This window comes from Tauraco erythrolophus, chromosome 7, assembly GCF_009769465.1.
Source record: "Tauraco erythrolophus isolate bTauEry1 chromosome 7, bTauEry1.pri, whole genome shotgun sequence".
NCBI lineage: Eukaryota > Metazoa > Chordata > Aves > Musophagiformes > Musophagidae > Tauraco > Tauraco erythrolophus.
In genome coordinates this window covers 62,413,750-62,438,603 of record NC_141471.1, presented here as the reverse complement: position 1 = coordinate 62,438,603, position 24,854 = coordinate 62,413,750, and the positions used below count along the sequence as shown (strand labels likewise).

The following is a 24,854-nucleotide window of genomic DNA, read 5'->3' as shown; positions in this document are numbered from 1 at the left end:
GCTATTCCTGCCCAAGCTCTACCTGGGTAAGGCCGTATGGGTAGCACAGTCTGATTTCTGTTAACACATAAGAAGATCACCTGCATGAACATTATTAGAGCTCATGATAGATGTCTTAAAGACCTTCAAGAATTCCTGCAGCAAAACTAATGACTAGGCTTGGCAATTCTGGTATCTATAAAACAAAATGAGCGTTTCTAAAATAAAAAGAGTTTACATCAGAAAAAAAAAAAGAGTTCTATGTAGGTTAACAAAAAGAAATACAACTGCTCATATTAGATCTATGTTATTACAAGAATTCCAATGAAATCTGCATGCATGAAATTCAAGGCAGAATATGCTGGAGTGATTTTGGTAGCAGTAGTAATATAATTGTTAATATGTTAACACAAGCAAAAGACACAGATGCCAAGTCAGAATGCTTAAAACAAAGGGTCAGAGGTGTTACAGAAAAATGGAATAATAGCGTGCAAGGTAGTTTGGGGAGAGAAAACAACCCTACATGATCCCTAGTTGATCTTTGAGCAGTTGATTAAAATATGTGAAGGTCAGCATTTGAATGTAGCTCTTCGTGCAAATTCTGGGCAAACACAGAACTTTATCTCCATGGAACATCTGCAGAATTAGATCCAAAATTCAATCCAGATACCAGGAATCCTGAGCATATATTACATCTATCGACTTTAATTGGAATTACGTATTTGATGTGTCTAAAAAACCAGATCACAAACTTAGGTGACTAAATACAGACTATAGGTGAAATCTGAATTCTGTAAAATGAAATGGAAAAACTGAAACCAAAATCAAAGGAGACAGGATTTCACCACGCAGCTCATCCTTCCCCCTCCCCAGTCAGATAGGGAGGAGAATTGGGAAAAAACTTTGTAGGCTGAGATAAAGACAGTTTAATAGGATGGGGGGAAAAGATTATGACCATAGTAATAATAATAATTTTTTAAAAGCTTCTGAAATAGTTTTACCTATCTACTGTGTAGCAGGAGCTTTTAAGCTTTGATTACCTATTGATCCCAACCTAAAGTACCCCAATAAATATGTATAAGGATAGCTATTAAAAATTAATGGCAGTGCTTTCAATGTGATGTTGAACTAACAAATAACAAAAGTTGTGATATTTCAACAAGTTTTATTGTGAACATAGGCAAGTGTGGTGTTTGTTGAATGAAACTTTTGGAACAGCCAGCTAGACTTCTTAGCAACATTAATATTATTTTACAGCTGTTAAAATCAAACTTTTTTTTTTTTCCAATACGGATAAGAAAAAAGTAAAAATTGTTTTCTCCAGAGAATTGTCACCATTCCTTCTGTAAGCTACCATCATTAGACTGACTATTCCAGTAATGTTGGAAAAACTTTGATGCACTGAGCTTGGTGTTTCCAAACTTCTTGACATTTTTATGTATGCTTTGTGCTGACTAACTTTCGTTCTGACACGGTAAAGATAAGGAAGAGGGGGAGGCAACACAACAAAAAGCATACAATACAATACAATGCAACAAAAAATCACAATACAAAGAACAGATGAGCAGTCATGGGGGATGAATTAGTAAGGCAGTGTGTTTTCCCGAATTCCTTTTTTTCTACTTTTTAAGAAACCATGGGTCAACCCAATTCAACACTAATATAAGTAACTCCATTTTGAAAATCTCTTCCAATCATTAACTCACTGCAACATCAAATGCCAGATGAATCCAGACACAGAACATCCCTTCCCTCCAGCCCACTGCCCTTCCCTTGCAAAGGCGTGAAACAGATGTTGGAACAGCAAGGGCTGTTCGAGCAGGCAAATGCCTCCTCCTGCATCCCTGCCTGGCCCACTGACCACTTCTGCTCCCCAGCACGTGGCAAAAAATCAGCCTCATCTCTCTTTGTCCACAACCACGGCCAGGTGTAGCCATTGCCATGCCAGCGCACCCCAGCACCGGAGTCATGAAACCCCAGTTTAGTAGACTGGGCAAATAGTCCACTGATGGATGAAAGTAATTACTGTACCTATTTCCAGCTGAAAAAATTAACAGGCCAAAACTTGAAGTGTCAATTGTTTCTTCTCAGTGTTACAGCTGCCTTCCTGCTGAGGGGCTTGGCATTTTTTTTCATATAAAATAAAAATTGCCTGGAACACCAAACAGATGTTTCTAGTGTGTTTCTTACCACCTCCCACACACATGTACCCGGTTTAGTAAGAAGTGCCATCGAATATTTTCACTGAATGTTCTAACCTCAGTTCCAAAAGAATGAAACCTGAAAAAATATTTATTTTAATTGTGAATAATTGGCATCATTTTAGAAGCTCACTGTAAATGGAAATTAAAACTCTTTTATCAACCACATTTAAAAAAAATCTCATAAACCCCCCTCCAACAAGACCTGAATGACCCGGTCGCTTTAATTCAACTCAGTGTTGTAGCTTTGTTACTTTTGTCCAGTCATTGCATATGACTGAGAAATACTTCCTGTACAAATAAAAAGAAGATTTTCCAGTCCAAAATACTCAAACAGCTCTTAAATTATTTTATCCAAATTGTAACCTAGATTCCAAATGAATGAAACCTGAAAAAATATTTACTCCAATTATGCACGACCGACACACACTTTTTGGTTGCGCTTAGTAGTTGAATGTAAATGCACATCTGAAAATATTTCCTCAACTAGATTTTTCTGGTAAACCACGTCAGTTCCAATTAATTTTGTAAATTAATATAAATCCACCAATATGAGTCAACAAAGAATCAAAACTATGCTTCCATTTATGGTAAAAACCAATAACTTGCAAGGACCTACAAATAAGTGTTTAATTTCTGTAGAGGTACATTGCTTCTAATTAGACATAGTCAAGGCTCTACATTTAGTTTCAACCACTGACACTGTATTTCTGGTAACATCTCCAAAATTGAACACCCCTGTTACTGGAAGGTGAAACAGGATTTCAAACTTGCTTTTTAGAGATGCAGTAAATTCACAGGGTTCCAGGTATTCTAGTAATACCAGTCTGGCTCTTATTGTTGCTGCCAAAAGGCTTGTGGATAAACCAGTATGGCAATAAGCATAAAAGAAAGCATCTGGAAGGGAGGACACCCTCCTTTTCTCTAGATGAGAATACTAAGATCAAAACCCTAAAGTACCTTAAATATGTCAGACGGTTTATGTTATCGATAGAAGGTTAATGGATGCATCAGAGTGATCAAGAGATGCCCTCAACAGACCAACACCCAAAGTATTTTGATTTCTTTGGGTTACACTATGATGAAAACTTCAGTTTGCAGATACTCGGAGCCCATTGGTATTTATCTTCTGAGGATGGTGATCAGAAAGCTAATAATTTGCTCATAAAAGCAGTGGTAAAGTGAATAGATCCTTGCAAAGTCTGACTTGCCAGTGTAGCTCATTCAGCAGTCCGAGCAAAGGAAAAACAGTGCAGCAATACACAGCCACAAGCTGATTGACTCCATCTTCTTGGCGGGGAAAAAAGCTTTTTCTCCACTTATCTTACTTTATTATGCAGTTACGCAGTATGAATACTCACTGCCATCAGACGTACTAACTCTTCTTAAACAATATTTTGAGAATTATAACCAACTTGTTTATCATTCTAAACTGAAACAGATCTTTAACAACGTCTTAGTGTCAGATTATGATTTCATTAAAGTTCCTAAAGAAGGAAATATGTGGTCTGTTGTATAAATAAACATGCCCTGTGGTTCCATTTCTCTCCTACTGGGACAAAAATCAGAAGAATAATTGTTATCTTTTGTTAGTGTTGGAAGAATTTTCGTCGCATCTCTGCACCACCTAATTCTGTGCTGAACCACGAGATATTTGCTAAATAAATGGTCATGAAGGTCATATTCTCTTTTGGTCTGGCATTTAGATACAAGATAAAAGGACATCCATGACGAATGATGGTTAAACAAGCAATAACTCAGTACATAAAATTATATTCCGTTTAAACAGACAGAGCTAGTGTGCCCCTACAGCTGACATTTCTAGCACCAGTGCAATAAATGATTCACAGTATTCAGAACCTGTGTGTGATACCTATCAAGCTATCTGATCATGAACTTCCATCAGAAGTTTCATGAACTCTTATTAAGACATAAATACATTTTGCTGTTTTCAGCATTTCTGCTCCTGTCAAAAAATAATCCCATCTAAACTTTCAACATTATATTTGCCTCATTGGTAGAGAAGCCATTAACTCTAGCAAAGGTGTTGGGAAATGAGCTGAATTGGTGTATCTTAAATCACTCTACTCAGGCCTTTTCTGAGACTACTTCTTGGTTTAAAGTACGATGTGCCAGCACCCAAAAGACCCAGAGAGCTGAAATAACGCCAGAAAGAACAGTTTTAATGGGTTTTTTGAAGTAAAAACAAGCCAAAGAACATACAGCAATTCTGAAGCATGCTTCTGTGAACTCACCTCGCTGAGGTTACACATAAATTCTGCACTAATCACAACTTCCTACAGGCTAGCTAGCCTCCAGTTGAGTTTATGGCAGTAAAGCTGCTGTAGGTGAGAACGAGCCACCAGGAGAACGCTCCGTCCAACTTCTGCTGGAGGAATGTCTATAATAACAAATGCCCCATCACAACAGAAATATTTGTCAGGAAGCTCTTTAAAACAGCTTGTTGTATTAAATACAATAAGAACAGTAAAGACAGTGTCAGAAAGACTTCATTCTTTCTGGACTTCACACTTATAATCAATGCTGCAAGTAAACGGCTTTAATTGAATGCCGTTCTTTAGTATCTCAACCTTCAACAGACTTGGAGAGCAGAAGTGAGAATACATCAGCTACAGAAGAATATATGTGTTCTTCATGACGGCCAGCCAAGTTAGACCAAGACAGGATACAAATTCACTAGTTTGGCAAGGAGGTATATGGCAAAAATAACTGTTACGTAAGAGCTGACTTTATAGTTTACTTCATCCGATATACTAGAATCGAGTAAATGGACTGGAAAGGACCTTCTAGTTTACTATCCTATCTGTGATAGTAATCATTAGAAGATCTTTAGGGAAACGATAGATAAACAATTCAAATGTTTTTCAGAGCCCTGAGCAGTCTCACCTGGGAGGCACACCCATACTGTTGGCCAGCAGGCTCAGGAGCCCCATTTCAGCTCACCCTTGGCCTTAGTCCTTGCCTGAGTTGAGTTGTAGGAGTACCTGTCTCTGACTCTCTTGCCTGCTGTTCCTGCCTGGACCCTTGAATGGGCCCTGGACCTGATTCATTACTTGCTTTGTTGGGGACTGTTGATGGATGTGGCTACCCAGTTCTGCTTGGATGCTGTGGGGCTGTGCCCAGCTGGTAAGTGCACAGCCTGTGCTGTGGTCATGCTTGGTTCCTTCTCCCTTGAAGAGTGTTCCCACACTTGCTGCATCTCCCTGCCAATGCTGTAGCAACACCTCCACTATTTTTCAGTATTTCTCCTCTGTAGAATCCCTGAACTGGAGAACTTGACCCATGTCACAGTGGATGTGCCATTAGTAATGTCTTAATTACTCTCTTTGACTCTTTTTTTTTTAAGGTAGTTATATACAAAGCACATTAGGCTCTTGGAACTATTGGAAAGGCATAAATCTGTTAAAGCCATAAAAGAAAATCTATGTATTAAGCATAAGTAAAGAAATCATTGCTAACATCAAACTTCTAGCAGGTATTACTTGTTACATTGATATGCTTTGCAATATGGCAAAGCTGATAAAAAACTGGCTGATAATAAAATGGATTATGAAGGAAAATATATGTGTATGTATAGTCTTAAATATAGGTTGTTGGGTAGGTAAATGCATCTAATTACATGAATATCAATTTTCAGAGGTTGCATCTTAATTGTTCAATCTATATCTATCTCTCCAAATACGCACTCAATGCTTTTCAGGGCATGTTCTCTATTAGATGATCCATGAACAGCATTAGACAAAAGATCTTGTGCAAACTGAGCTCGAATGGATCCAGGAGAGGTCTCTCTTGCCACTTCTGGATCACTTGGACCCATTAGCTGCCTCCACTCTTCCACAGCATTTTCCTTTGTTAAGACCATTATCACGGATGGCCCCCTGTAAAATCAATACAAGGAAGCTCTTGCGCTATTCCGAAAAGCAGAATTAGCTTTGACTTCAGAGATACCATGAAGAGTTGTGGTAAGCATTATGCTATCCGAATTTCATTAAACTGTTTAAATTTTAAAATCTGTTTCTGAGTGTTTTGTTTAAGACAATGTCCCGTATTTGAAAGCCAAAAAGATGATGATGCCCAGCTATTTGGATTTGGACTTTTTGTCCTAAAAAGATTCTCACTCAATAATTTCTGAAGCAGCACAATACAGTTTTACCAACAGCTACATTAACTATATTATGAGGAAAATATTTGTCCTACATGGGAAGAACAAAGATTACAACAGAAATTAGGGTTTTTTTTTGAGAAAAAGAGTTCAAAACAATAGTCACTATCCATAAGTTTGGAAAAAATTTCAAATCTTCCTTTTAAAGGAAGAGCAGTCCATGCTAGATACCACCAAACTTGCCAGAAAGAGTGACAGAATGTAAAACCCTTAGCCCACTTTGGGTGTAGCACGTTTTCTTGGCACTGTAAATTCAGAGTTTAATCTATACTTACATACTTCAGTATTGTATAAGGAGACACTTACTCAGTCATACAAGTCACTAACTGTTCAAAAAAGGATTTTCCTTTGTGATCCTTATAGAACTGTGCAGCCATTTCACGAGTTAAAGCTTCTTCTTTAATCTTTGAGATGGTAAATCCAGCGTCTTTAACTTTTTGCATAATGTCATCTAGGAGAATGACAAGCAAACTCATTCTTGATTGAAATAGTTCAGACGAAAAAAAATTTCAAAGTTTTAATGCAAAAAAACACCCAAAATTTAAAAGATTCCGAAAACACTAGATTTTTTTTTTTTTAAATAAATCACCAATACCTATTAAAATTCTACTTATAGTATGAAACAATCATGGACAATATGACAGCACTTCAACAGTCCTCTAACATATACAGAAACCATTGTCATTGCACTAATCCATCACTATGCAGGTGACAAACCCAGACTGTTACAAACTGTACCAGTAGCATTCACTGGTGTTTCTCACATTGAGCAGAACGTTGTCATGGTTTTAGGCTGATCCAGCAACTAAAACTCACACAGTCTCTCCTTCCCGAGTAAAGTAGAGAGGAGAGAAAAAAAAACAAAGGGACTGAGGGTTGAGACAAGAACAGAGGGAGCACCCACCAACCATGGTCCTGGGCAAAACAGACAGGGCTTTCTCAAAGCAAAACAGTTTATTAATGGTTACTTAGAAGGACAAAGGGAAACAAAACTGATTACTCGAGAGGACAGAAAGAAACAGAACCAGATCATAAAACCGACACCTTCCCCCCGCCTTTCCTTTTCCTCCCGGCTCTACCTCCTCCCCCCAGCAGCACAGGGGCAGGGACTGGGGGAGTGCAGGTCAGTTCATTCCGTGCTGTTACTGCCGCTTCTCTCTTAAAGGAGGAGGAGTCCTTACACCCTGTTCCCTTGCTCCAGTGGATCCCCTACCCACGAGGAAAAATCCACAAACTTCTCCAGCGTGAGTCCAGCCCACAGGAAGCAATCCTTCCCCACAGATTGCCCCAGTGTGGGCTTTACCACAGTCTCGGGTACTTAGGGAGCTGTAGCCACTCGCTCCGGCGTGGGTCGTCACGCAGACTCCAGATGCCTCTCTGCCTTGTCGTGCATCCCAACACGACCATCCTCAGGCTCAGGCATCTTCTCCCCACGGGCTGCGAGTGGGTCTCTGCTCCACCGAGGCCGTCCTGGTTGCAGGGGGGCCGCCTGCTATCTCACCATCAGCCGCAGGGGAAACTCGGCTCCGGCACCTCCTCCCGCTCCATCCTCACTGACCTGCTGTCGATGCAGCTGTTTCTCTCAGATCTCAGTCCTCTCCAGGTGAACTCAGCCCAGTGGGAACCCCGGGAGTGGGGTGCCCCCGAGTTCCCCAGCCGGCTCCGCCGCCGCCATTCTCCGTGGGCAGTGCCGGCCCGAAGCAGGCAGCCGCCCGGCCGGGAGCCAGGGAGCGGGGGCAGTGCCCTCCTCCCTTCTCTGCTCGATCCTGGGCAAAGCACCTTTTCTGGTCCCTTTGTCCTGACTTAAATAGGGCAAGTCGCAGAGGCGCCCTATTGGCTCAACCCCGAGGGGGATGGCAGTCTGATCTGGTGGCCAGAACTGGGTCTGACCCGGTTCCAAAACCGGGGAGGTCGCAGGGAGCAAAACCCCTCTCCTGCCACCAGAACCCCCACCCCCTCCACATCAAACCATGACAAACGTGAACTGTAGTTGCAATGCTACATCACGCACCAGCTGGCCTGCTAAAATCAATCTGGATTGCTCCAAAATGGGAAGAAAGACTCACAAAAGCCAACAATGAATTAAAATTAGAAAGACTACTGAAACTTGTTAGGACAGAAAAGAGGAATGCCAAGAAGAGGCTCTGGATAAAAATTTTTTAAAAAAAAAGTGGCAGCAAAAATCTTCAAGGTAAGATTCCAAGTTGTACATAGTGTACTTTTCACTTTCACCTTTCCTCCTTATTCCCTTTGTCTAATAGCGAGTTAAACCAAGGATGGGAACGCATCTAACGGAGCAATGACCACTTTTGAGTCAGTAGAGATACCTGTCTGAAGTAAGTAACAGGAATTTTTGAAAGCTTCCTTCTCCTTTGACTTAGAAGGATGCTGGATGGCTGGTTGGCACAAATGTCTGGCTTTTAAACTGTCTAATTTAGCTAAGAACTCTGTCGATTCAACTCACCACCATTCTTGTGAAGGAAGAGTTATAGGCAGCTTAAGCAAAGGAAATGTGACATTTGAGACCTCAATATGAACTATGCAAGCCCTGTAAAAGCATTTCTCTGCACGGAAAAAGCATTTCAGAGAATAAAAAGAATGCCTCTGACATGATGTGCCACGGTGTACATTGCTAATATTTTGCAGAAATTACATCTGTAGATACAGCCCGTGCTTTCTAGATCACTTACCTTTATGCTTCTTAGCAGCAGCAGGTTTGATCAACGCCAGCGTGTGCTCCTGAGGGAAGAAGAACTGTAATTCCTTCCGAGCATCATCGGGTGTAGAACTGCCATGCAGCTGACCAATAGGTATGTTGTTGACTGCATACTTTGCACGTAAACTAAGAGTCATTAAAAGAGTAATTTACTTAAAGGACTAGCCATTTTGAGCCTCAACTACAACTAGTGAATATAAATGAATGTTGATGTGGAAACTTAAGTGCTTGATGACCTCTCTGCAGGAGTCCTTGTCTACAGAAAGAGCAATCAACTTTTTAATTAACTGCCTGAAAAATGAGCTCCTTCCATCTTAACTATCATCTTGTTATATTTCCAAGATAATAACAGTTCTCGCTTAATGAAACACAACAGTAAGATGATACCACAGCAGTTTCTTAAAAGAATAAAATAAGCAAATAAAACTAAGGTGTCAATTTTTAAAATTTATCATGTGTAGAAGAACCTTAGTCATAAATAAAATATGCTACTGATGGAGAGTTTTAATTAAGCTAGGAAAATAAGCATCTGTTCTAAAAAATGATGGTGCTATTTCAAGGAAAAAGATCAATAAGCATGAGATATTACCAAAAGTTTTTGCACATAGAAAATAATAGCAGTACTTCGTAGACCACAAAGCCTAAAAATAGCCAACCAAGGTCACAAAGATTCGACTTAATAGCCAATATGACTGTCAGCGCAGGATTAGAAAAGTATTATTACAGGTGGATTCTTCTTGTGATATGTGCTTCTAGCAGGCAAGGATTTTTCTGACTCAAGAGATCTTCTTTTGCTCCAATACCCTTTTTTAAACTCAGCTTTTCATTATGTTTAGTAGCCATTATTTCTCAAAAAATTCTATACTCGCTATGTGTAATGCAACACTTCTTCCAACGAAAGTGTAAAACTGCAGAAATATATACCAGTTTCCAGATGATGGCACTATAGTTACACCAGTTGGAATATGGTATTCATTGGGATGAGGAATGTAAAAGTAAATGGGAAGCTGTGAATGATAGTTTACTATTTTAAGTCTCACCTGTTTGGATTTTCCTTCTTAGCTTCTTCAACAGTCTTCGGGCCTAATAAATCTCTCCAGTGTGCTACAGCATTTTCTCGTGTTAGAGCAAGTACAAGAGTTGGACCACTGTAAAATGGGAAAACTGGCATCAAAAACATCAAATATTAAACTCTCTGTAATTTGTAAAAGGATTTGATTATATATAGGCTAGGCCATGAAAATGAGCTCTAGTATTGGAGGATTTAAAAACCCATCTCAATTTAAACAGCTACAGTCTGATAAAACCTTACAAGGCTTAAATGCAAATTTAAATTTCACAGTTACTGAATGTGAACATGACAGCAAGAATGTTGTAGAATTGGACTGCGTCTTTATTATTAGGCGTAAAAATGCTGATCAGCTCCTAAGTTTTTGCGTTTGTCTCAGCCATGTCCCAACCTCATATGAAGACAATATCCAAAGACGATTTATTTTTCCTCCCTAAGGAATCCAGCACATAGCCTGGATGAAGACTTCAGAACTCTCCTACAAACAACCTAAATGCAGCTTTCCAGAGCAGAGCTCAACTTTTTTCACCTAAACCAATGGAATTGTCCGCTGACTTCAACATCTTGCATACAGAGATATGGAGTAGCTAGTAATTTTTAAAAACCTGATCTACAATACTTGGAAATTATCTCATTATCTGCAGTTGTCTGGTCCTGATTTTGAGTCTTACTAAACTCTCAGATACATGAGTATCTTGTATTCAGGATAATTACTCCCTGTGAAAACGCCAGTCTGATTCACAGATCCATGTATATATTTTACATTCAACATACCTGGCCATTTGCTCTAGAAGGACTGGGAAGTAGTCTTGATTTTCATGCTCTTTGTAAAATTCACGTATTTGTTCTTCAGATAGGATTATTTCTTTCTGCATTGCTATTTTGAAGCCATCATCGTTTATTCTTTGCATGATAGAATCTGTTTAAAATATTGAAATAATGCTAAATTACCATGCATTCATTAATTTGCACACTTGCGAAGAAATGACATGGACTTTCCAATCATAATGTTGAATTTTTACAGGTGAATTAATTTCTTAACTAACAGAAGAACAGAAAACTAATTTAAAACAACTTCTGGAGTGCTTCAGTATTTTCCTGGGCACTGGGAAAGCTGGTGCTCACTGTCTTAAGGCTTTCTCTCACTCTGGAAACCTCAGCAGGAATTCCTGACTGAGAAATATGATATGTGATACTATCACCAAAAGAAGGTCTAAGGATTTTGAATAGATGAATATTCATTTGACTACGTCTTAGAAGACCACATGCATAAGCAAGAAGTGTTTGGTACAAGTCAAAATGACTCTATAATTGCCTACATATGGAGTGCAAAACTGCTGCTCTAAGCAAGTCACTAGATAACAATCAAGAAAACGAGTACACAAGGAGAGGTCAAATCTGTAGTCTTTGAGATCTCTGGGTATAGGTTATTTCCATTACGGAGATTCTCAAGTTAGAAATAAAGATGTTATCTAGAATCTAGGAAAAAATGAAAATACATGCCTGAGAAGAAAAGTTAAGCTTTTTGGATGGAGCTTCATGCTAATGGGGTAGATTTTCTGATTTAATCTGTAAAAATGTGGTCTGTATAGATCTGTCTCTGCGCAGCACTGCCTTATGCAGCACAGACCATCCTGAGTCAGATCTTTTTCACCTTGCCATCGATCTACCTTTGACCTGTTGTTCAAGGATGGTATCAGCTGCTTTATCACGACAGAAAGCAGGATCTCCCACACTATACTTTGAAATTGCTAGCTTCTCTGAGAGATTTTCTAGAAACATTCCATCCAAATATACAATCCGAAGACATTCTTGAAAAATCAGGCAAAGAAACAAAACAGGATTGACGTTTACATTCTCAATATAACAAAAATATTAACCATGTAACTTTTCTCCTGACAAAGATTACTGTCAGCTTAACGCTGGGGAGACAATATAATGTAAGAACGTTTCATTAGTAGAGTTAGAATTTTTAAAGTTCAAAATATGAGACTTTTTGTATGCCCTAGATGGAAAATGTAGTTGCTAACACTTACGCCGTCTTTCCTTTAAGAGAGAAGGCCTAATTAAGGCCAAAGTCTTTTCAACTTTTTGCTCTGTCTTCGTTTTATTAAAATTTGGGAAAAAGAAGGCAAGTTGCCTGCTGGCATCTTCTACACTGTCTTGTATATCACATATATTTAATATACTCTCAGTTTCTGCAGTTCCTCCCGATCTAACGAGACACAAAATAATACAGTATTTAAGTCACTGCATGCATTGTGTTAACAGTTGACTTCTTGAAAATACACTTTTTTCAGGTTTAGTGAAACACAAGAATAGAATGCCAAACTAAGTTTTTATTAAATCCAGATTCATGACTGAAGTAATGTTTCTGAGAAGAGAATTATTAATCTTCTCAAAAAATGCTTTGTCATGTGCTATGAAAGGGAAATATAAAATCAGAGCTTTTATAATTCCCCTCTATCTTATTCAAAATAATCTCTCTGCTTCACTAGACAGAATTACCACTGACAAGTGCACAGTGTATAATAAATGATCAATAAAAAGGATTGTGCTTAATTCATGTACAGCACGATCACAAAAATGATAGCATCACAGAATTGACTTTAACAGTGATACTTCTCATTGTTACTTGCCTGTGTTTCTAAGGTTTATTTAGCTATGTAAATAAAGTCACTCTTGGCCACTTATAGAAAGTGCAATATTCCCCAGTTGTACTAAATTAATGCAGAAAGGGATACAGTAGACATCAGCAGAAATATCCATTATTATGACCAGGTGGGTTTTTTTTTTTGGAATAATGTATTTAAATTCATGTTGCTTTAAGTAAATCTCACGTTTAAATGTAAAACTTGAGCCAATATTCAAATTTTATTCTCTTTATTGTCTGATGCTGTGTATGCAACTATCATTTTTAAAATTTATTAAATTCTTCAAATTTCTCAACAAATTTATTATTCTCTTTAAAATTCTCAACAAATATTTAGCATAGGAGAAAAATGGACATTTCAAGATACCATTGGCTGTGAACAGCTAATCCTTAAAATGTTCTTAACGCATCTTGGAGGGGCAGGGGGAACAAACCCCCAAACCCTCCCACTTGTTTGCTGACCTGTAAAGGGTGGTCCCAAGGGAGCACAGCATGCTCCAGGTGTCCCCTAATCTCCTTTTGGCCACACCTACAGCTTCCCAGCATACATAGGAGTGAACATGGGCAAGAGTGCAACCCTCAGTGGGCAATGCTGGCAGTCACTTCGTCTGGGTGAACTAGTATGAAGTGGGATTGCATGGAGTACGTCAACTTTGAAGTACAGCACAGTTCCCATCGGTCTGACAACCCATTCAAGGCTAGTTCAGAAATGTCAAGAGATCAGTGCCCTTTGCTTGTTGTCTTTACCCAGGAAGCAAGGAGTTTCTGTATTCCCACAGGAAATGTGACTGCACCTCTAGTGATGGTCTTGTGGCCAGGTGAAGAACTGGACCCTGGGCACACAGGCATACGAGCATCTCCAAGAATGTACCTTGGTTTATGGTGTGCTCCAAATACTGTAACTGAGTCACATATACACATTTTCACCGTTAGTTACCTGTCTGGCTTCCCAGCCTCAGGCTCATCCGGCACGCTCTCACTCAATTTACGTAGTTCTTTCCAGTGAGGAATAGCATCAGTCGCTTCTTTTCTAGTGATTACCAAAACGTGGCATGGTCCACTCATCATGAATTGAACAAAATCATCAAAATCAGGCTAAAAAACATGATTTTTCCTCTATGAATTGCAGGAACTCTGAGTTTATGATTAAAATGAGACCACTGTCCTTTCTAAAGCAACTCATAACTCCTGTTCTAGAACAGCATTCACATACATACTCAAAACCCTGTCAAATTGCTTGGGAAGTTTTTTGATCAATCATTTGAGACAACAATGCTATAAAATGTATAAAACAATTATTTTAGGTGAATGAAATCATAAAATTATATTAAGCAAGCACCACGTGTTCTTCCAGGTTAAAATGCAAATGACAAGACTGAAGAAAATTATCTATAAACTCCATGTGATCAAATGCTGTGTTTGCAGTAGCACATATAGTTCCAAGCATAATTTTTGAAATTAAAAACCGTGTAACTGGGTGCAAATATAGCACACTGAGATATTTGCAAGACATTTGCAGGCTTTTCCTTCATTCTCTTTGCTATGTTGTTTTCACTTCTTCAGTTTCAACCTTCAATCCTATAAACGTATTTTTTAATCAGAAAATAACTCTTGAAGCTGTTTTGAGCTTTTAATCTTTTTTCCTTGTATGTCACCTTTTTCTTCAATATTGTGAGTTTCCTCAAATGTCTTCTCTCCTTTTAAATATTTGACTAAATCCTTTCTTTACCAGTCACCCTCATCTGTTCCTGTAATAATAGGAGGATGTAATATTCACGTGTGCTCTCAAATCGTTGCTTTTCTCTTTCAATTGTCTTCATATCTATGAATAAACTTAATCCATTTCACAAGATGAATAAACTCAAAAGAGACAGAATGAATGTAAATATGAAACCACCTAGCACAATGCGTGAAGGGAGTATCTCTGCTGTTGTGGCTTCAAAAGTACACTTATTCACGTTAAAAGAAATAGATGTGGCTATTAGATTTGGCTCTCCTGGCTCACCCAGCTTCATCATTAAAAAGAAACAATTTCTGCTTCTGGTTATATCTGAAAGTCTGTTACCTGGAGTCTCCACTGTGTTATAGCTGACAACCTCTGGACCTTAAGCAAGCTTGCGAAGTATTAAATCAGGAATGATTTTGCCCACTGACCACAAAGGAATCTATATTCCATATTGTCACTTTGACATAACTGTTTTTCAGCTTAGAATTACACTTAAAGAATGGCAAATAATTGGCATCTCGATATGCATAGGGCCCTCTGAACTGCTTCTGATAGTTCGTAGCGGTTTTGTTATTCTCCCTGTCCTAATGTTGGCCAGGATCTGCTGCGGTGTAGTAGTGCTGGCATATACCAAACACTGCGTGCTTTTCCTCTGTCTTCGCTCCTCCCACATCTCCCTCTATACCTAACTAATCTCAAATTTGGCTGCTGTTCCTGTGAAGATAACTTATTTTTACCTCTATTTCGACACTGTGTCTGCCCAAATTAGAATCCGAGCTTTGCCAAAACCTAGCTCTTCATGATTCCTTACAAGCTCACCCTGTTCCTTCCTTTCTAAACCATGGTGCAGCCATCCGGTGATTACTATCAAATTTCTTTCTTCCCTCCAGCTTCAGTAGGAACCATCTTGTCTCACTCTTGTCTCATTCATTTGGAATGCCACAGGGACACTTTCCCAGCTTCTTCTTTTGGTTACACCAACCCTTTCATTGATCCCTTCCATTGGCCCCTCTAACATCAAACAAACTAGTTGTCTGCATATAATTCCTGCCTCTGTTTATTTTATGCAGATCTTAAATAGGAGATGGTATAAATATTTGCTAAGCAGCTTCATTTTTGTGATTCAGATCCTTCCATAGAGTTAACTTTAGCTATCATACTGTCAAAGCACTTGACAATATCCAGGTGCTCATTTGCTAGATCACTGTCATGTAATGGTGACCAGTGCATAAATGCACTGTTTTCTTGAACTTTCTGCCTGTCCTTAACTATTTGTTGTCCTCTAATATAGGATAGGGTCAGAAAAATAAACTTCAATGGAGATGCTTTCCCTTTCTGCCTGTGCATTTGCTTATTCCCAGTACTATCCCCTGATAGAAGCTGTAAAGAAGGAAAAAATGTAGTGTATATTATCCCTTGTTTTCTGGCTGAAAGCGTGTGTGTCAGACAGATACGTGCTGTCATACAGATGACACTGGATTTGGTTTTGTGCTACATTTCAGCACCTAATAGCCTATGTTTAGGGCCAGGACTAAGGGTCATACACATTCTGAAAACAGAAAGAACTATAAAATCTTTTTGTATTTAATTGGAGTTCAGTTTGATTTAGTTGGAATGTTAGAGTGCTACCAAGCCGTATTTGTATGAGTCGGTGAGAAAAGAAGAGATATAATATTTCCTTTTTCCTATGTACTAAATCTACATTAATTCAGTTCTTCAACATGCTAAAAACTTACAAGACAGAGATTTGCAAACACATATAGCTACGATTACACATTTTACCTGTTCCTTTTGTTTAGGTTTTCAGTTTGTTTTTACCTGTTCTTTATTCTGGGCATAGAATACTCTGATTTGCTCTTCAGTTAGCATTTTCTCCTCTGCTGCTTCAATGCCAAATCCTGCATCTCTGATCTGCAATTATTCAGTTATTACTTGGTGGCATTCACAAAGTCAAATGTTATTGTAAATCTAAAGATTGATTGATTTTGGAAGCTATTTGAAGTTTTAAATTCTTGGAAATATTCCAAATATAACTGCTATATTTACCCAGACTGAAGTTCCAGCTTTTCAAAGCACTTCACTAAATTCAGGTTTACAATGCCCACTAAGTCAATGTTTGTGAAAAATATAGTGCGGTTCAGTGTATGTATTCATTCAGTAGTTAACAATCCCTTTTATTTAACAATGAAAAAGCTCATTTTAACTACTGTGAGTGATTAACATGCAACCACTTCTAAAAAGATTATTACAAACTATACTATAATCATAAACTATACTATAATCATAGTATAATCGTGTATGTGTCAAAAATTGCATTTAGCTAAACTACTTGGCTTTAGAAACAGCAAATAAAAATAAAATCTCTTTTATGATTATCTATTTTAAGTTACATTGCTGCACTAAATTCAAGTGTGTGTAAGAGATGCACACTTACACGTCCTGTATCAAAATGCACAGTCCACTGGTATGAGGTTTATATCATATACTGATATTTTAAAAACAAAGGCACTACCCAGCCCCAATACTGATCACAGGCCAATATTAATGTGATTACCAGCACTCTGCTCTTTAAAAGCTGAGTGTTTCCAGACTGCCCTCGCAAGGCTGAGTGGGGAAAAAATAGGGGTACACACCTCACCAGGCAGCACAAAGGCAGAGCCAACTAGCAGCTGCTCAGCTCCAGCTAAACTGCTTTCAAGCACTGCCTGTTTTTTTTTGCCTTTACTGATCTTCCTTCCTTTCTGGCTGAGGTAGAGTAATTGCAGAAACAACCTATACAACACTCTGATTTTCTTTCCTGCAAAGGTCACTGGCCCTGTCATAACACTTCTTAAAATTAGCATCAGTTTATCTTGATATATAGTGTTATGAGACATTTTTTTTGTAGCAGAAACAGTGAGAAATGAGCATTACTACAGCATTATATTCTGGAAGGCAAAAGAATTTTTCGTTCACTGCGTGATATCTCGAACAAATACTGAATCCTTGAATGCACCCTTGCGTACTTGCTGAAGTCGCGTTCCTCACTGCAGGAACAAATACTGCACTGCTGACAAATATTAACGTACCATTACTACTGCACATAAATAAGCCTCAGCATCTACACGAACAGATTGTCATTTGTGTCTGTGCACACACTCTCTTCCATGAGGAGCTGGTTAGTCGATTTATGTGTGCCTACAATTCTCCAAGATGTTGTGCGAGGAATTAACTTCACTACCGCAATTTCTAGTTTTTGTTTCTGTTGTAATATAAGGAAAAAAAGACACTTTTCTGTTTGTAGATTTTACATGGTGCTGATCACAGTAAGAATCACAGAATCAGAATGGTTTGGGTTGGTAGGGACCTCGAAGATCATCTAATTCCAATCCCCCTGCCATGGGCAGGGACACATAAGAGAAAGGAGGCAAAATCAATGTCATACCTCACCCAGAGACATAAAATATTAAAGCAAGACTGTCAATCTGAATACCATATTATTTCAGATCAATAACTATCTTGCTTTTGTCATCCTTATCAGAGAAGCATTAATAGGTCTTGTTCTAAAACCTGAGCATAAACTAAGCTCTACTTGATCTTACGTCTTGCTACTACGCTGATGCTAAATAGGATGAATGAATCTTCAAATTTTGTCTACCTTTTGTTTAATTTCCTCTACGCGTCCTTCTAAAACATCATCAGGTTTTATAATTCCAACAGTATATTTGACTACTTCTGGAAAAGGGAAAGAACATTTGGGAATTAATACATTTATCAAAATAAATACACAGCTGATTTTTCCATTACTTACAAGTGGGTTTCCTGAAATAATTCTCCATTTTAATACTGAGATGGCCAAACAGGGGTTCCAAAAAATAATTGACTCTAACACTTAGAGCATATCTTGGAGTGTGGGTCTGTTCTTGACCGTTCCTGGAATCCACATTCCTGATGAACCACTAGTGTTTTGGGTCATATATTGGAGAAATGGTTCACATGCAGCTAGGTGTGCTAGAAATACTACTACATAAGATGGGTGCTTTGTCTAGAGAGCTCGGTATGTAGGAGACTATAATTGTGAAAGGAATGAGTATTACTAAGGAAAATTAACTAAGTAAAATATGTATGAATATTGGAGATTTCCAGTAAAAGATACATTTCCTATCATAGTAGGTGTTTGATTCCTTAGCATTGTGGGTGCTGAAGTAATTTGCAATAAATAACTGTTGAAGTAAGAGATGCTCAATAATGTAATCTAAAACAATAAGTGTTTCTGGTTGTAGACATAGAGTTACAACATCCATAGCATACAGAGCCTTGCAAAATTAGAGAAAGTAGACAGAAGAGAATATAAACCACATCTTTCTTTGTGGAACCTGAGGTTTACACTTAAGCTTTAGCATGTAATTCAATCAGATTCCAAACACTGTAGAAGAAATTGATAGATCTAATGGAAACACCAGACTACTACTTGTTTCCAACACTAGAAACACTCATAAACACCTGCATGTGGTAAGGAAATTATTACCACAAAGTGTTAGTGTATTCTAAGGGATCCCCTAACCTGAAGCTGAACCCAAGCTGAAAATTCTATTCCCTGATTTTGTCACACATTTAGGTTATGTGGATTAGTGCAAAATCTGTATATAATTGCTAAAGGATTTATAATACTGTACTACTAGGTCTCAGAGGGTTTAAAGCTGAGGTCAGGGACATGTCACTTGAACCATGGAATAAAGAAGACATGAAGAGAAAGGAGAATAGACACAACTTAATCAGTGACAATGATTTAATGCCTTATCACAGGAAAATAAAAGCCAAGATAAAGAAGGAGAAGAGAGAGGATGGAGTTTATTCCATCTGAACATTGCCAAATGACATTCCGTGCACACATGAATCAGTAGGAAGCTGCAGTAGCCTCAGACAACAATAAGAACAGAAAAGAAAAGATGTAGGTCTCAGCTCATGACAAGCCTGAAATAAATCGTAGACACGAGACTCACGAGCAGGATGGTGCATATTTCTCAGTCTTTCTGGAACCTTATCCTACTGTTGTGGATTTATGCTTTTATGTAAGCCTGTTCTTTAGTGCTTATAACTAGTCTGGTGAAAGAGTTAATTAAAAATAATCTGAAACATAAGGGATTCCATTCCTTCAGAGATTAACTCTTCCAATCTTCACAGGATACCCCATCTTGGTGTTTCTGTAGAATATCCAAGCATTAAAAAGCACCATCTCGACAGAAGCATGTAGCTAACACAGGGGCTGTGTAGAGGCGACTTTCAGGTGCTAGTTTTACACAGGAAAATTCCTGAATTCTGAAGGTTTCCAAAAAGGGGTGAAAATGATGACAGTTCAACATCTTAATTCCTTACAGAAGAAACCTTCCCGTCAGTTTGATATCCTCAATCATAACCTCTCATGTTATTAACTGAAAGAAAGGTCTATTGGTGTTGGACATACACAATTCTTAATCAAATAACTAAACCCACGTTTGTTCTTTTTCTTTCTCTTAACATTTCTGAAATAAATTAAATGTATTTACCCTCGGGTACATTCTCCTCAAGAGTCTCTTCTGATGATTTTTCTTCTAGGGAAACAAGTTCATCTACCTAAGGTAATTGTAAATACAGTACAAACACATCACCAGCGTGAAGTTAAAGTCACCAAACACAGCTGCTGGATTTTTACAACACTTTTATCTTAATGTAATAACATGTTTGCTACCCAGGAAAGCAAGTAATTCTAGGAAAGACCTTGGCCCAGCCTGGTTTTCCTAAACTGAGTGGTGGTTTGTTAAAAGTTTCCTTTTGCTGTAAGAGGAGTTCTTTGGTCCCCATTTTCACTCAAAACAAGCAATGAAAGTGACTATTTCCCATGTCTTTGTTTCATATGATGCATTCTTACTAAGTTATATATGAAAAATACTCAGTTCTGAAAGAAAAAATATGACTAAAACCTTTATGTGCTAGTGACGTTTCATCCATCTCTCAATTTATTGCATTAATAGGCTAATCTGTAAATTTCTCAAGTTTTTATAAAGTACCATGGAAATTTCTAAAAAACCCTCCTCATATATGTCAGTATATTGTCAAGAAATAAATACAAATAATTAAACTTTACATTATGGAAAACACTATCACAGGCATTGAGAGAAACCATGTAAGTGTAATAAAAATACTCATTTATATTTAAATATCTGTTTTGTGAGTACTTCAGTGCGTTTCTTCTGTCCAGCTGCAATTTCCCTTTCTTCTTGCACCAGCTCTGTTGTTTTCTTAATTAAAAGAGGAGCATTTACACCTCTCACCATTGCAGTAATTTTGCCATTCTGTAAAAGAAAAAATAACACTCTTTGTTCCTTAGTTTACACATTAATTTGAGTTTTGGAACATGCTCTTTCTTGCTAGTTTTTCCAGCAACAAGACCGCTTCCTAAGCTACGCCCACTGAAGTGAATACCAAATCTACTACTCTACTGGTTCAGAAAGAGCTTTTCTTACTTTTACTTTGTCCTTTCATTTTCTGCTTCTTTTTGTATGTTTATTTCAAGACTAGTCATTAAGAGTCAGAAGTAAATGTAAATATGGATTTTATGAGCTCTTAATTTCTGTGACATGGAGTTTTCTATCTTTTCATTTGCTTTATGTTTCAGTGAGTGCTCTACCACACCCAGGAGCACCATAGTGAAGGTAACTGCTGCGGATCAGACACTGCCAACTCACTTGGCAGCATTCAGATTTGAACCTGAAAATGTCCTGAAAGTATCCTCCTTCTTGGCCCTTACTTGCAGGAATTCAAATCCTAGCACCCTCAAGTAAAAAAAAACCCACTGCCTCATAAGTGAGCAGTGTTCTACAGTGGAGACTTTGGAGAACAGTCTCTGTATCCATCAAGGAGAGATAATAAATATATGATTCATTGTTACAATAGCTCAGGTGTGAAAAACACCATTTTAGTGGTTTATCTTAAAAAACTTGGAATGGCAGAAAAGGTAAACTCTTTTTTCCTGAGGAAAGGTATGCATAAAATAATAATTTCACTGTAGCCACATGTAGACACTTTATACGAGGCAGCCCTGGAAAACTTATACTGATTTCTCACTAAATAACTACGACCACTGTGGCTACCAAAAATCTGTGGCTGTATGTGCAGCAGCCACAACAAAACTGTGCTTGAAAACTACAGATCGAGGCATGGGAAACAGCCTCAAGTAAACAACATCTGATGATATGATCCTACAAACCGTAACATTTCAAGATATTATTTATATAGCTTCATATTTCTTCTTAATCTGCTGGAGAATTAATGCAAAAGTAGGCAGCACGTTAAAAGAAACTGATGTGATGTACTTACAACACAAAAAAGAAAAACAGGTTCACATTTATTCCTAAATGGCTGCAGAGTTGGAATGCTGTCAGCTTCTGCCTGAAGTCAGATGAAAAAGATTATTTACTTACTTATGCACATATATATATGTATATCAACCTTCTTGCCTGCAAGAAAACTGCAGTCACAAACACTTTGGTGTTGCACAAACTGTAGTCTTAAATACAACTAGCAGTCCCTATGGCACTTGCTGAAAGTGGAAGAAAGGAAAAAAGGAAGAATGAACATGGAATTGGCCTCCTTTCTTGTTACAGCAGCTGGAAAAAACCTTATCCTAACACTATTTTCCCATGTAGGTTGTAGCAACATACTTAAACGAGGAAGTAGTCCATGCAGACGTGGCAGAAGAGATTATTCACTATTTTAAGTTCTTTGTGACTTTTAAGTTCTCTGTGCTCAGCTCTGTGAAAGCACTTGAGATAATCTCTGAACATAACTGCCTTCTTTTTTATGTATAAACCATACGTGTATTTTCTGCAAAAATGCTTTGATCAGGCTATTGAAAAGTTTTCAGTAACATGAGAAAGGATGAGCTTGGGCAATATCTAGGAGGAACTGAATCTGTCAAACAAATTTATCTACTTTAAATATGATATATCCCTCCTATTTTATACTGCTAGTGTAGAGGAATATTTTATTACTATAGTTTTGTGACAATTTATTTTTCAGCTCCCCCTTTTTGTTCTCTTTAAAATGAAATACAAGGGAATATTTGGGAAAAACATGTAATAGCATTTTTCAGGGATGTAAGAATTTTAAATGTGATAAGCAATAATGTATAGGGCTTAAAACTAAAAATCATATAGTCTGGCTCTTGAATGTTTCTGCAATCTCATCAAGGAAAGCAAAAGTTGTGGGATATCAGCTCCTTTTCTGTTATAGCTCCTTCCATATTTATTATCATTTCTAATCTATCTCCAAATGAAGTCCTACGAGGAGACATGCAGAAGAAGAGGAAATCAGACCAAAATTATGACCACTTGATATAAGGACAGTAAAAGGAAAGCTCTGTAAATGCAGACAGATAAAAAGACATATTTAAAATACAATGTAAATAAAGTTCCATATAGAATTTATGTCCTTACCACTGCAAAATGCAGTACATCATCTTCACCAAACTCATTCTTCAGTTTTCTGAATAAATTCACCACAGCTTTGCAGGGACCACACCAAGCTTGATAGACATCTATTACTAGAACAGCATTACAAACAGATGACTTGTAGAACTTATAAAACGAGACATATTTATAGGTGTATTGGAACAGTACTGGGAAGGCATTCATATGCATCTTCAGTCCTCTCCTGGTCAATGAATCCATCATGAACGCATCAATATATTCAGCGGATACATCACAGTTTCCTCTTTTATTTTGATGACTTTTAACATCAACAATCTACTTCACAATACTATTTGAGACGATTAATCTGAACAGCTACATTTCTCTCATATTCCTTTTCCTTTTAATTGTCCTTTTTCTTTTCCCACTGTTGGTTTTCATTCTTATCTAGACCTTTATTCTACAGGATTTTTACCTCCATGAGCCCATGCAGATAATTTCTTTCCCATTACTGCTCTTCCATAGATATGATCCCATTCATATAGAAACACAGAATCACAGAATGGTTTGGGTTGGAAGGGACCTCAAAGATCATCCAGTTCCAACCCCCCTGCCACGGGCAGGGACACCCTCCACTACACCAGGTTGCCCAAAGCCTCATCCAACCTGGCCTTGAACACTTCCAGGGATGGGACAGCCACAGCTTCTCTGGGCAACCTGGTCCAGTGCCTCACCACCCTCAGAGCGAAAAATTTCTTCCTGATTCATATACCTATATATGACCCCATTTGTTCCTTCTACCCGATCACAATTCTTAGGAGACCTAGGAGACATTGTTGTTGGACTGAGCCAACTGAAGACTGGGGACAATACACATCATAGAACGTGCACTCTCAAGAATGCTTACTAATTAACTGCTAAGTACAACTGTACAGTGTTAATTTAGTCTGTACAAGGTCTTAGGGAAAAACTTCCACAGAAGTGTCCTATCTCCTACCATACATAACACCATATTGGAAAGGTATTTTCTAAATGTCAGTCTATAGCAGTGCTTAAAATAAAGGATAGTATGATTTGTAACAAGTGTTTATTTATCAGAGAAGACAGTATATATTCATAAACACAATGTATGCATTTACACATATATTAATATAACCTTTCTTTAAAAGATAATGTGATAAAAGTACGAAAAACTGTAAATGTCTTCATGAGGGATTGAACAGAAAATAGTAACAGTTAGTACCTACTAAACCTTCTGTCAGCAACATGTCATTCCACTGGTCCTCATTGGTTATAATGGCCTGAAATAAAATGAATTGACATTTTAACATCTTAAAAAGGAAGAAAAAAACCCATATTCATCTCTAGAATTGTTCAAGCAATTAGGATTTATACCTGGAGCTGGGTTTCTTTCTTCTTGCCTGCCATTTCCCTGTGGTTATAGGAAACATAACAAAATACGAAGCATATTTAACAGTTTTTTTAAAAGAACATCTGATATGCAGAACTGATTTATATGGTTTTCAACACAGCCCTGCCTTTCAATTCCCTCAGAAACTAACTCAACTGAATTCCCTACAACAATGACAGTTAACACCCTGTGTCAGAACTCTGGAGCAATATACAACTTATTTGCAAAACCCACATAGCACAGGACACAGAATAAAATTTAGTTTCTTATTCTGTTAGGATCTACAAAATATTTTGGCCTCAATAATTTTTTGTCCCCAACAATTTTTCAAGCTTATAATAGGTCTGTTCAGAATGGCCACATGGATCTTGGATGGGATGACAGCTGCTGTAACAGTGGAGCATTTCAAAAAAATATTAATTAAAGAACTTCAATTCTAATGACATCAAATTAGGCTTCCTATCTTCTGGAATATATGGAAAGCAATGAC

At 37.9% G+C, this 24,854-nt stretch overlaps 1 protein-coding gene across 2 annotated transcripts; it reads right to left on the bottom strand.

Moving 5' to 3' along the window:
* Nucleotides 1-5,856: 5,856 nt before the first annotated feature.
* Nucleotides 5,857-24,381, bottom strand: NME8 (NME/NM23 family member 8). Of its 2 annotated transcripts, none has more exons than XM_086614927.1 (15): nucleotides 24,349-24,381; nucleotides 24,197-24,254; nucleotides 22,981-23,087; nucleotides 21,863-21,934; nucleotides 20,722-20,838; nucleotides 20,053-20,119; nucleotides 18,165-18,241; nucleotides 16,346-16,438; nucleotides 13,739-13,896; nucleotides 12,185-12,363; nucleotides 10,923-11,067; nucleotides 10,120-10,227; nucleotides 9,054-9,205; nucleotides 6,670-6,814; nucleotides 5,857-6,079 (listed from the first exon to the last, which is right to left on the bottom strand). In XM_086614927.1, exons 1-15 carry the CDS (start codon nucleotides 24,379-24,381, stop codon nucleotides 5,857-5,859), a joined length of 1,734 nt encoding a protein of 577 aa, XP_086471053.1. The 2 variants fall into 2 exon arrangements, with proteins under 2 accessions (XP_086471053.1, XP_086471055.1); XM_086614929.1 differs by having other exon boundaries at nucleotides 13,748-13,896.
* Nucleotides 24,382-24,854: the final 473 nt, after the last annotated feature.